The sequence below is a fragment of the Trachinotus anak genome, unplaced genomic scaffold, assembly GCF_046630095.1.
Source record: "Trachinotus anak isolate AG129_WGS33_773 ecotype Australia unplaced genomic scaffold, CSIRO_AGI_Tana_v1 ptg000021l, whole genome shotgun sequence".
Lineage (NCBI taxonomy): Eukaryota > Metazoa > Chordata > Actinopteri > Carangiformes > Carangidae > Trachinotus > Trachinotus anak.
In genome coordinates this window covers 28,392,315-28,404,709 of record NW_027273872.1, presented here as the reverse complement: position 1 = coordinate 28,404,709, position 12,395 = coordinate 28,392,315, and the positions used below count along the sequence as shown (strand labels likewise).

The 12,395-nt window shown below is 47.4% G+C and overlaps 1 protein-coding gene across 1 annotated transcript; it reads right to left on the bottom strand.

Moving 5' to 3' along the window:
* Nucleotides 1-23: 23 nt before the first annotated feature.
* rnf103 (ring finger protein 103) lies at nucleotides 24-11,254 on the bottom strand. Its single transcript, XM_071506911.1, has 7 exons — nucleotides 10,587-11,254; nucleotides 9,424-9,572; nucleotides 8,047-8,162; nucleotides 5,950-6,372; nucleotides 5,737-5,869; nucleotides 4,473-4,559; nucleotides 24-3,070 (listed from the first exon to the last, which is right to left on the bottom strand). Exons 1-7 carry the CDS (start codon nucleotides 10,810-10,812, stop codon nucleotides 2,054-2,056), a joined length of 2,151 nt encoding a protein of 716 aa, XP_071363012.1. The 5' UTR covers nucleotides 10,813-11,254; the 3' UTR covers nucleotides 24-2,053.
* Between the last annotated feature and the right edge of the window lie 1,141 nt (nucleotides 11,255-12,395).

Below are 12,395 nucleotides of genomic sequence, written 5' to 3'. Positions count from 1 at the left end.
AACACAACACAATGCCACACAGGTCTGAAACACTTGTTTATTTCTGGGTAAGTGTTACTGCTCTACTTATAATTCTATGTTCTTGCCCTTCACACACGGACAGAGGACAGGAATGAGCTGAAAGTTACGGTTAAGCACCTTAAACGTTGATAAATTACAGTTAGTTTTGGACATTTCAGATCAGGGTAAAGAATCAGCAGCTCCACAGGTCAGACTGGAGGCAGAATGAAATCATCAGCAAAGCGTGTGTGAGTGTCAGAGGTGACCTGGAACCTAAACCTCAGGCAAATACAACACAGAGGATATGCTTCATAGCTTACTGGGGTTTCCTGCGTCAGCCAGAGGGAGGGAGCAACAGGACGACCCCGTCATACTCTACTATCAGCAAGTCATCTCTACTGGACAGATCGGTTAAGGTAAGGTCCTACAAAAACCTCCAGCTCCGAATATCCCTTCATTACTCTGGATACACTGAGAAATCATTGTTAAATATGAGCAGCAGACAGAGGTGAGAGCGGCTCGGCCCCAGCTCAGAGGGAAAAGTCATGTGTGTGAAAGTCATTTTAAAAAGAGGTTTGTTTCTTTTATTGAGACTTTTAGAGTTAAAAGGGTCCAGTCAACAGAGGGTTTCTCTTTTCTGCTCTGTCCCGCTGAGCATCAGTGTGGACCCTGATCAGGACAATGACACATGATCACAACTGAAAGCTGCCTGTGAGCAAGGCATCAGACCCCCGGCGAACTCGTGCTGCAGCAGGAGCCTGAAGGTCAAACTGGAGGTTCATGAAGGAGAAATAAAAGCATGCACGCAGAGCACAGGCTCTGTGACTGAGGAGGGGTGATCCACCTTCATACATGATACCCACCATAAAACTCACACATGTCCATTCTTGGTAAAGGCAAGGGTCAGGCAATAACAGCCACCATGACACACACCTCCTGATGAGTCTCCGTCTGTTAGCTCTGTGTTTGGTCTCCACCAGCTGCTCTGTCTGTCTGTCTGTCTGTCTGTCTGCTGCTGAGCAGGACGAGGACAGAGGCTCTGTCCTCAGCTGTGAGAGGAGGATGATGAGGGCAGAGATGAAATTAAAGATGCTGTGAGGAGCTGCTGAGGTGGAGGTCAGTGTTCATCCTCTGACTCACTGTTAATATAAAGTACTGATTAGAGTGTTGTACTTAGATTTGGTTTAGTGATGTTAGCTGCAGCTGATCCCAGTCACATAAACAGGATGATTTAATGTAAATGTGACCTCAGGCTGGTGGGGGAGGTCATATACATGATGAGAGCTCCCTGGTTACAGTATGGACCCCCTCTGTGGGTTTCTGTGGGAGCTCACTGGTACCATAACCACACTGTGATGACCAGGCTTCACCCTGCATCATCATCTGCATGTGTTTAGGTGCTGAGTGATGAATTACAGCTGAGGTGCTGCTCTGAGATGTGATTAGTCAGAATTAAAGTAGAAGCTAATGACAGTGGTGGGAAAGAATCAAAATAAAGAGCTGTGTAAAGATGAAGGTAGTGAGGAGGAGGAGTCAGGTCAACACCTTCAGAAGCAGAGGGATGAGAGTCTGTAGAGTTGGTGTTGGTGCTGTGCTGACCGACAGTGTGAGGGGTCAACAGGAGCTTTCCACTTCGCTCCAGTCTTCAACCAAATGCTAATTACACTGCAAACACACACATCATGGAGGTTTTTTGCATCAGTGGTGAGTCATGATCCAGGACGGAGAGGACCAGGTGACCACTCTACCGTCCTCTCCGTCCTGCAAACACTCAAACAGGAAGTAGGTTTTTATTGCACTATGTAGTTTAACCATGACTACCCCTGCGGTTGGTGTGTGACTGTGGCGTCTCTATGGTGACCGGCCTCTCATGACCAGTATGTTGCCTTCAACAGGAATGGAAAGAGGCTGATTGATGGTTCATGACAACCGTAGCCCTGATCACACCCTGTGATGATGACCAACACAGAGCCTGGTGCCTGTGAGCAGTGAAAGCAGAGCAGAGCTGTGGGGATGAGGATGAGGATGAAGAGGGCTCAGTCAGACCTGTCCATCAGTCCTGCAGGGTGGTGTCAGCGGCGCTGCTCTGTGCTCCTCTCTGTGTCTTCTTCTTGTAGCTGGGCCAGCGACACACGGGGCAGCAGTGTCTGCCCGCTGCCAGCCACACCACGATGCACTGCTGGTGGAAGGCGTGGCCACAGGGCAGACCCATCAGCAGCTCCTCGCTCACAAAGTTCTCCAGACACACCACACACTCTGAGCACTGAAGCACGCCCCAGGGCCACGCCGACCAATCACTGTGCTGCCGGGCAGAGACGCCCTCAGGTGTGAGGCGGCCATCCTCCATTGCCAAGTCAGCTGATGGTGAGCTTCCGTTCCCATGACAACAGCAGAAGGATGCAGCAGCAGCAGCAGCAGCAGCAGCACACTCACAGGTGCTGGGGTCCATGCTGCTGGACACACTCAGCTGTGTGCTGCTGTCCTCACTGCACACACACCTCCGGTGCCATCTGCAGCTGTGTGGAGGTGAGCTGGGACCTGAACCCCCTTGGTCCCTGCTCTCTGTGTCTGAATGTGAACTCTCTGTTTCTTCAGCAGCGGGTCCACCAGAGCTGCCCCCCCTGCTCTGACCCAAAGCTCTGAACCTCCAGGTCGGCAGGGCTTTGATGTAGTCCACATTTACCAGCGGGCGAAGCCAGAGGTCAGGGAAAGCCAAACGCTCAAACAAGAGGTTGGGATCATCCTCCCAGTCCGACTGGTCCGACGGGACCTGCTGCAGTGACGCGATTGGGTGGAGCAGATAGGAAGTGTACCAGTCCCACAGACTGGCCAGCCACTCAAGGTTGGTGGTGCTGTCCTCTCTGCTCCTGATGCCACAGCGGCGCTTCTTCTCAAAGTAGTCGACCAGCAGACCGTGGGCCAGGTAGGTGGACAGGAAGAGAGCAGGGTGGGATGAGTAGAAGGTCCAATCAGCTCTCACCAGGCTGGCCAGTGTGGTGGTGTCAGCGTAACGAAGCAGCTTCAGACTGTAGCCATACAGAGCGTCCAGATAGGGCAGCTGGAGCAGAGCCTGGAGGGAGGGAGGAGTGATCAGTGATCAGTCATGACCACTCAGTCATGATCACATTGGCCAGTGGCCACTTTATTAGGTACACCTTTGTAAACTCCTTCCTGTCTGAGCGCTCTCACTAACAGCCCTGTTCACACAGACTAACTGGAGCTGTTTGTTCACTGTTCCTTCAGGTCCTCAAACTACACCCAGTCTCCCTGCACTGAAACCTGATGAACCTCTTCATCGTGTCAGCAGGCTGCCACACGATTGGCTGATCAGATGCTAGCGTTACTGAGCAGGTGTACAGGTGTTCCTAATAAAGTGGCCAGTGAGTGTATATTTGACTTCAGAGAGCTGGACTCATTTAAATCAATCAAGGCTGAGTGTGTATCAGTATTATCTTTTCACTGCTCCCCTTTATTTTAACACTAACTTTCGTAAGAATTGACAACCATTCAGACTCATGTCATGTGGTTTCTCTGTCCTCATGAAACATTTGTGAAACTACATTTCTTAACATTTTAAAACCAGCATTGATTACTAGCTTGCGATCTTCTTCTTCTTCTTCACTGCCTTGCACTGCTGCATGTTCAGGTGCTTTAGTGCCACCTGTGGGTCAGTGGTGTGAAGTGAAACCACTGGCGAGATGTGTATTGTGTCAACTGAGTAGTGCAGGCCTGGCAAACAAAATGGGGACCCAGTCAGGAGAAAGCAGCTCCACAGGAACCTTGACCTCAACCTTCAGGATCAGGTTCAGGATTTGTTAACCCAAACCACACCGAGGTCCTGACAGGACAAAAATGTCCGCCTCAACAAACTGACATAAAAACTATTTTCCACTGTAACTTTCAATTAAATTTTTTTTTTTACCAACATCAGTCCTGATCATTAAGATCAATTATTCATTCACTCTCAGGATTTTAACCCTTTAATTCTCAGCTTGTTCACACAAAGCCACACACACACACACACACACACACACACACACACACACACACACACACCATTTTAGTTTCATACATTTATTGCACTGGCCTGCAGCGCTCCATAACAGAGCAACAGGGCCCCTTGTGGACAGGTTTTTGTCCCGAAAGCTAAATAGGGCTCCATTTCCTGGAAAATAATAAAAACTACAATTCTGGAGCCGGGACTTCAGAATAAAAGCCTAATATAATAGAATACATTACTTTATGCTGTGATGACAGAGGGATCAAAAAACAGTTTTCATGGGTTTCAACATTTTTGTCTTTAAAGGTCCTGGGTGTAACTATGATGCGTTCATAGTGTGTTAGAGACTAGCTAAAATGAAAACAACTGGGCTCCTGCAGTGACAGTGAAGGCCACTAAAGGAGACAGCTGCTTGTTCAACACAAAGAGAGTTAGTGGCTGGAGTCAGGTGTGAGTGCAGATGATCTCCTACCAGAACAGGAAGCCAGGACACCAGCAGTATGGAGTTGTAGGTTCCCAGTGTTCGGATCAGAACTACAAATCGTTTCACTGTTGCTCCCTGTTCATGACAATGAACACGTATTAAAAACAACAATTCATAAGGAACTGAGCATGCGTCTCTGTCCTCTCTCTCTCTGTGGTTAATGAAGCAGTCAGATCCTTCAGTGTATTCTAAACTTTACTTCAGAACATTATCCTCAGACTGTACTGATATCATGTTGAAGCTGGTCAGGATGGAGCTAAATGTTAATACTGCCTCTGCTGTTGGGTTGAAAATCTTGTTTAAAATCTGATCTGTTGCATGCTCCCTGCAGCGACCCATGTGAAATCTCCTCTGTGGGCGTGTGCACACAGTCTGCAACAATTCACAGTTTCACACTTGCAGAAGCTGAGCTCTCGTTTGTGTGGGAGTTACTGTTGCTCCCCATCACTGTAGTGGACCCCGCTGACACATCGACCCCAGCACATAGGAGGGACGGGTCCATTCTCATCTAAAACACTTACAGTAGAACTTTCTCAGGTCTCACATCACAGTCACATCAAGACCAGCTCAGTCCAGCTGAACAGGTCCGACTCGTTAGGAGTCCACTCTGTGGACATGGGTTAGATGGGTATCCCGGAATGCATTTCACACAAACCGGTGATGGTGGAGATTCTGAGCTGAGATGGTTTTCATCCTGCAGCTCTTTCTGTGTCACTTCATTAAATGTGGATATTATTTCAGCAGCTAACAGCTGACTCCTGATGTGACAGCCAATCTCCACTGTGGTCTCAGGAGACCAATGCTTTGGTCATTTATCACATTTCAAAAGAATCAATAAATACATATCAATGAAAATGAAGCGAGACAGTTTCTTTGCACAGGCGTTTCATCTGACTGAGTCTCGGAACAGTCCGGTGCAGGTGTGTCATCACCAGAGTCCAGCTGAGCTCCTGGTGTTCCACACTCCCTCCTGGTGTTTGAACTTGCTGTGCTCTGTATTGAGAAAGGCCTGGTCACTGTACAGCACACGTGCTGGTTGTACTCCTACTTCTACTGTTTATATGTCGGTTATGTCATTATCTGTGTGTTCTGGATGCAGGTAGAAAAGGAGGTTCCAATCATCAACTAGGAGCCTCGTGTAATGAAATCAGTCACGGGTCGGGTCATGAGGTCACTGTAAGAAGCATGCAGCCACTTTTATCACAGCTCAGTGTTCCCCTTTTGAAATGAGTGTAATGGAAGTAGAGGTGACCTGTGTGATGAAGAGGTCCATCCAGGCCAGCAGGTTGATGAGGACCAGACTGAGGACAAACAGGTCATTGACCTCTGGCTGGACCGAACGCAGGAAAGTGTCCATGGCAGCCAGAGACAGGAACTCCCCCGTACTGCAGGGAAGAGACAAAGCAGAAATCAGTGTTGTATGAAAGAACAATAACCCCTTATTATTTCCATGCTCAATCATCACCTGTTGCCATAGCGATAGATGCCCTCAGGCATCTTGAGGATGTAGGCGGGGCTCTGTGTCACACCGATCTCTGTTAGGCTGCTGTGGTTGTCCCAGTGACGCACGTCCACGAAGATGAACTCGATCCTGCCAGTGAACTTGACAGACAGCGAGGAGAAGAAGGCCGGGGGCTGGGACAGGTGGGCAAACAGAAACATCTTCACCGGGTGGGCCAGGTCAGGACGCCACTCCTCCACCAGCTGCTCAGATTGACGCAGGGTTTTGATTCGATGAGCCACATGTGAGGTCATCCAGCGGAAGATGTGCTCGGTTTCAATGCGGCGGCCGTTATATTCCTTTAGCATGACTTTCCCCTTCGATGCTGATGTCTGAGGAACAGACATGATGAGGGTGGAGTGCTGCCAGCCGCGCTTGATACATGACCTGGTGGACAGAACACAGAGGCGCCCATCAGACACGTACATCTTCTCTACAGGGTTCATCAGAGGTTAAAGAGGCTCTAGGCCTCTCCTCTGATTGGCTGACTGTTTTCTGAGTGATCTAGTAAAAATATAGCAGATTTCAGGTAAACACACAGAGAAACCAAATCCTGCAAAGTTGAATGGTGGGTACAGGTGGGCGGGGCTTGGGGTGTGGATGAGGGCAGTGACTGCTTTGTTGTGACATCACAAAGTTCCAGAAGTCCACACAGGCTGTGTGTTTCTCTGTGGACTGAGGCTTTGATACTTTCACAGTATTAATATAGAACCTAGACCTGCTTTATAATCACAAACACATGGACATCTACCTTTAGACTGGATGGAGCTTTAAACCACAGAGAATATAGAAATCTCATCAAATTGTTGTCAGGACTTCTCAGCTCTATAAAGCAATCATTCTTAGTAATCATGTGACCTGGACATAGGCCAGAGACCCCCTGACCCCTCAGGCTCCTGGTTCAGAGTGTTTGTATAACGTGACAGAAAGTCACAGAGCTAAGTTATAAAACCACACAGAAACAGAGAGGGATTACATCCACCACAAACAGCCTGTGTTTTTCTATGTACTCTGTCCCATGGTCTCAATCTCTCCATGCCTCGACCAGGATTGGTTTTTGCTGAAACTGACACTTGTCAACCATGAGTGGATCAGCTTCCTAACTGTCTCCTGCAGGATAGAAAAAATATGAAACACCTTTGTCATTCAATTCAAGACTTTTCAAGGGATGCAGGTACCCTGTGTTTAACTAGACCGTCTAGACCACCAGCACACTGTCCCCATGTGCTGCGGCACTCCGACACACTGTTCACTCGGCTCAACATTGATTTATTACCCAAAGTGAAACAGTGACATCACATCCTTCTTCAGTCTGGAGAGTGTACCTGAAACAGTGGCTGGTGCTGTTTATTGCTTGTGATGCTTTTATAAATAATTCACAGTCAATGTGGTCTAACTCTAACCCCTGTGAAGTCAGTCTGGTTTATTGACGAACATCATTTCTCAGGTTCACCACAACCTCTCAGGTTTCGTTCATCACTTGTGTCACTAAGTTGATTGTCAGCTCTCCTCAGGTTGTCCTTCTCATTTTCTACTGGCAACACTGAACATTAGACAGAGCATCACAGGAACATAAAGGCTGAATAACTTTCTGACATTGCTCCACATTCATAGGTAAACATATGTTTTAATATCTGTTGGTCAAACTGGAGCTGCAGTCAGTTCCTCCCTGACAGGAAACAGTACTTTCACTCCACAGATGCATAGTAATAAATTTATAGCAGTCTGACTGTTTTCAAACGCTTCATTAGCTGAACATGATCTATCACATGTCTGTTCCTGGACATCAGTGTCAGGCTCAGGTAGATTCAGTCACTTCATCAGGTAAATCTCACTCATTTTTGGTCACACACCTGTCTGAGCTGCCGAGCTATCATCTCCTGTCTGCATGTGAGGTGTTTAGGGGACATCTGTAAACTATAGCCACAGAAAATCCTGGGTTACACTCTCCCCCTCTGTGAGTCTCTGCATGCACATCAGTCACACACTGCACCACAAGGAGATTCTCAGCCTGTGGGAAACACTGGACCTGAATAAAAGGTGCAGGACCCCGCTGCCCACCTGTAGTCATTAGAGCAGTTGAAGGTCCCCGTTCTGATCCCAAACTGAGACACTTTCTGCACCATCTTCCCCCAGTTAGACTGACTGAGCAGAGCTTCCCGGTCCTGGGCAATGACCTGCAAGTACACACCGGGACAGGACAGGGCCAGTCAGGTAACACAGAACACATCACAGTCAATGGAGCAGAAACTCCTGACAGTGCAGGTGAAGTCACACCTTCACCCACAGGCTCTGTTGTGGTTTGTGCTCCATGTTCATATAAAAACATGCAGCGAGGATGTGAACTGCTCACTAGTCAGGTAGCTTTGCGGGTGTTTTATGAAGAAGGAAATACATTCAACACATTTATTAGAGCTCAAGGATGAATAGAAACCCCACACACCACTGCAACACCACTGTACCACTGTATAGGAAACATGACTCCCTCCATCCATATCACATCATGAGAAACCAAATAATGATGATGATGATGATGGCTTCCTCTACTGTCATGCTGCCACCTCCAAACTGACATCAAGTAATGTGAGGGTTGGCTGGCGGCTCGCTGTGGGATTCAAAAGGTATGGAATGCAGGGTTGTTTCACCTGATGTCTCAGCCTGGAGCTGCAAGTTTACACAAATGAACAAACTTTTCCTTTTAGCTCGTTCACAACAGTTCACCAGTAGCTTAACGTTAGTGCGCTGCACCTGTGTAAAACAAAGCGCGGTGGATGAGAGCAGTTGAACAGGTGGAGTGATGAAGGCTGCTGATTGGCTCTTTACTGGCAGAGGTTTTGATGACAATGGCAGAGCTAGGACTGTCAGCTCCCGTAAAAAGTCTCCACTGTCACCTCTGTGGTGTCCAGTGTGTGTGTGTGTGTGTGTGTCAGAGAGGAGAGGCTGAAGCCCGACCATAAGAACACCAGAATGCAGGAAAGAACATTAAACATAGTTTTTTCTTGGTTCATTTGGCTCAGGCGTTGTGCCCTGAAAACTCTGGAGCCTGTTCATGAAATATTTTTTTTCCAATTCATTGTGTTTCACTCAGATCAATCACAACAAGCTCATTTACAAGAGACATCAGAGTCTGGTAAAGAAAGGATGAGCATTTGACCAGGTCCACGTCAGCTGAACGTGCCCAGAACAGCTCTGATACTGATCCTCAGGAGCAGCTGCTCCTCTTCCTGTGTCAGTAAATACAGTCTGCATTAAAGAGGTTCTCCAGGGGCCCAGTGGGTCCCCGCCATGAAGCCTGGGGACTTCAGAGAAATATTAACACAACAACATCAGGACAGGAGACAGAGAGATGTCAGAGCAGGAGATATCATAGCTCGTCTCCTGAGCAACAAAGATGTTTACACTGTCACGTCCACATTCACTGTGACTCAGTGTGTTTACCTGAACCAGCCAGATCCCATCTTTAGTGTCCTCCACTAGCTCATAGAAGTGCATCTCTCCACTGAAGTGTGTGGTGCTGGAGTCTCCTGCCTCCGTCTGCTCCTTCTCCTTCTTGATGGCTGAATACAGCTCCCCTTGTGTCAGCTCTCCTGTGGGGTGGGGGGGGTGGGGGGGTTGGGTGGGGTGGGGGGTGGGGGGTGGGGGGGGGGGGGGGGGTTCCTCAAGTTTAGTTATATTTTCTACCAAAACTAAAGGGAAATGCAAACACTTCCTCACATTCACCATCCACACGGTGCCTCTATATTGTTTAAACTTTTCATTTGTGCTCATGGAAAACTGAAAAATGGAGGTAATTTGAATTCTCACTTGGTATCAGACTGAATCCTGAATATGTGGTACTGCCCACACCTTACATTTACACAACAGAGGCTTTTATCCAAAGCGTTATTTAATGATTAAATAAGCAGAAGAGCTGGTTCACGACTGTCAGCTGGAAAAGAGTGAATGAAGACCAGACCCTTGTTGGACACCAACACTGTCTGAGATTCTATTACATCTACATCGTGTGTGACACTAATGCAGGACTCATCACTGTGATCTACAAAGTGAGGCTGCCACCAAAACTTATTGTCATGATCGACTAATCTGACTGTTGACTTCTTCATCGTTGATCTGTGAAACATCAGAAAATATTAAAAAATGACTAACAGTTTCTTGCAGACCATGATGATGTCATCACATGTCAGAATGTTTCCAGATGTTCAGGTTCTTAATAATAATAAAAATAATAATAATAACAATAAATCAGTGTCATTAAGTTAAGTAAATTAACCCCTAAACATCCGATTAGTCTCATTTGTTAACATACAGAAAGTGAAACTGTCTGCTTTTCATGAGAGTTCAGATTTATATTTATATACAGTCTATGGTTCAGACATCAGAACTTTGTTTTTGTTTCTTTACATATCCCATGATGCCTTTCATAAACTGCATAGGTTTGTTCTGTGACCCCCAGGTTGGGAATCACTGACACAAAACAGTTTTTGTTTATAAACGGACAGAGTTAATTAATCGATGATTATTGGTCTGGTGATCAACTAATTGATGAACCGCTTCAGCTTCAGTCCAGGTCTGGATGAGGTTTCTGGGGCCCTGATCGTTACCTGACTTCTCCACCAACTCGCTGACGTCCTTCTTCTCGGCCAGTCCGGAGTAGCCCAGCCCCCGACACTCCAGGATGGTCTTGAGCCTCTTGTAGCTCAGAGTGACTGGATCCACCAGCTGAGTGGCGAACACACCGGTCTCGTACCAGACCACCGCCTCAAAGATCCGAGCCACCATGAACAGGACCACGAAGTACAGCAGCAGGAAGAACAGTTTGAGCCACATCTTCCAGCTGGACCGAGCTGGACCGAGTTGGACTGAGCTGGAGCTGGACTGAGCCGGGTCAGGAGAGGCTGTCAGTCTTTGTCTACTCTCTGCCTGAGTCCGTCAGACCGTCATGTTTGAGCGGGCGGTGCTGCGGACGCTCCCTGACCGTCTACCTGCGGGTTACGGTCATGGATCCTGCTGATGGTGACAGCTAGCCACTTAGCTTAGCATCGCAGGTAGGGCCGCTGCTGCTGCACCCGCCACAACACAGAGGCCTCGTGCTCAACTCGAGTGTCAGCTCCACGCGCTGCTCTTTCCCGCCGCGGGGGTCCGGGGGTCCAGGGGTCCAGGGGTCCGGGGGTCCAGATGACAGCCAGGTCTTCTTCTCACCGCTGGAAAACAACAGGGATGACGATCCGACCCGCTCCGATCAGCTGCTCTACACAGAGGCAATGACGTCACATCCGGCTCCACCTCGCACTTGTAAACAAGCTACAAAGTAAAAGTCTCTTCCTGTTCTGTCAGAACACAAACACGGCTCAGTGACAGCACAGGAGCCGTGAACACGGATCAACACACACGATACATGTGGAGAACATGTTAGCTGCAGGTGTGAAGACAGGATAAACATGTCGAGAAGAAGGAGGAGTTAGGAAGATGCACATGACCTCTGGTCCTGTAATGTAAGCGACCCTTCTTCTCCATCATTATCTTCTAAAGAAAAGACACATTTTGCTCCTGTCATTATATACAGTCAAATATACAACTAAAGACCTACCGTGGTAAGAAAAAGTCATAATGAGTTGGTTTTCTTGGTTTTCTCTCTGATCTTTATCTAAGTCACAGATGTAGAAGTGGCATATATTCACTGCTGGCTGCATTATTTTACAAATAACAGCTGCTTTATTTTGTATGTCTACAGATACTCCCATTCAGTTTAATGTGTTTTTAATTTCAGTACACACACAAGAGCAACTGGGAGTATATAATCCATGGGCTCGTGCTGCGATCTTCATTTGTCACAACATTTTTTGTAACAAAATCATGCCATGTTTCTTAAAAATGTACAAATGAGCTTCTGTTGGTGGAGGAAACTTGAAGGATGAAAGCTGCACTGGTCCAGGCCAAAACCAGCCTGGAACAGCCTGGATGCCAGTGGGAGGAGGACAGGTCCTGTCTCCTGACTGAGCAGCTGCAGGAAAGATATATGGTTGCAACATCTTATACCATCTCAAAAATGATTATATAGATATGTTTTATATATGCTCACCTACCAATTTTACCGTGTATGTTATAAACTTATATCTTCATATATATATATATATATATATATATATATATCAGGCATCAGATCCTTTTTGGACAGAAGGCTGCTCTGAGATCAGCTGTAAGGAGAGAGATCACTTCCACTTTGTTCTTTCTGATGTGTATTTTAGCTTTAACTGGTCGAGCGCTGCTCGTCTCTCCCGTCCTGACCACACTGACCTACTGAATCCACATGTGGTGCCGTAGTGGGTATTTGGGGCAGTGGACGGTGTGTGTGGGACTGAGTCAGAATAAACCACAGTTTGTGTGTTCAAGGTGATGAAGGAACATGTCAC

What these genes read in the sequence shown, in the direction of transcription:
- rnf103 (XM_071506911.1), bottom strand. Translation starts at nt 10,812, where the DNA reads ATGTGGCTCAAACTGTTCTTCCTGCTGCTGTACTTCGTGGTCCTGTTC. An exon ending in ATGGGATCTGGCTGGTTCAG is followed by an intron (nt 8,163 to 9,423) that starts GTAAACACACTG and finishes GTGTACTTGCAG; the next exon opens with GTCATTGCCCAGGACCGGGA. An exon ending in AACTGCTCTAATGACTACAG is followed by an intron (nt 6,373 to 8,046) that starts GTGGGCAGCGGG and finishes TCTGTCCACCAG; the next exon opens with GTCATGTATCAAGCGCGGCT.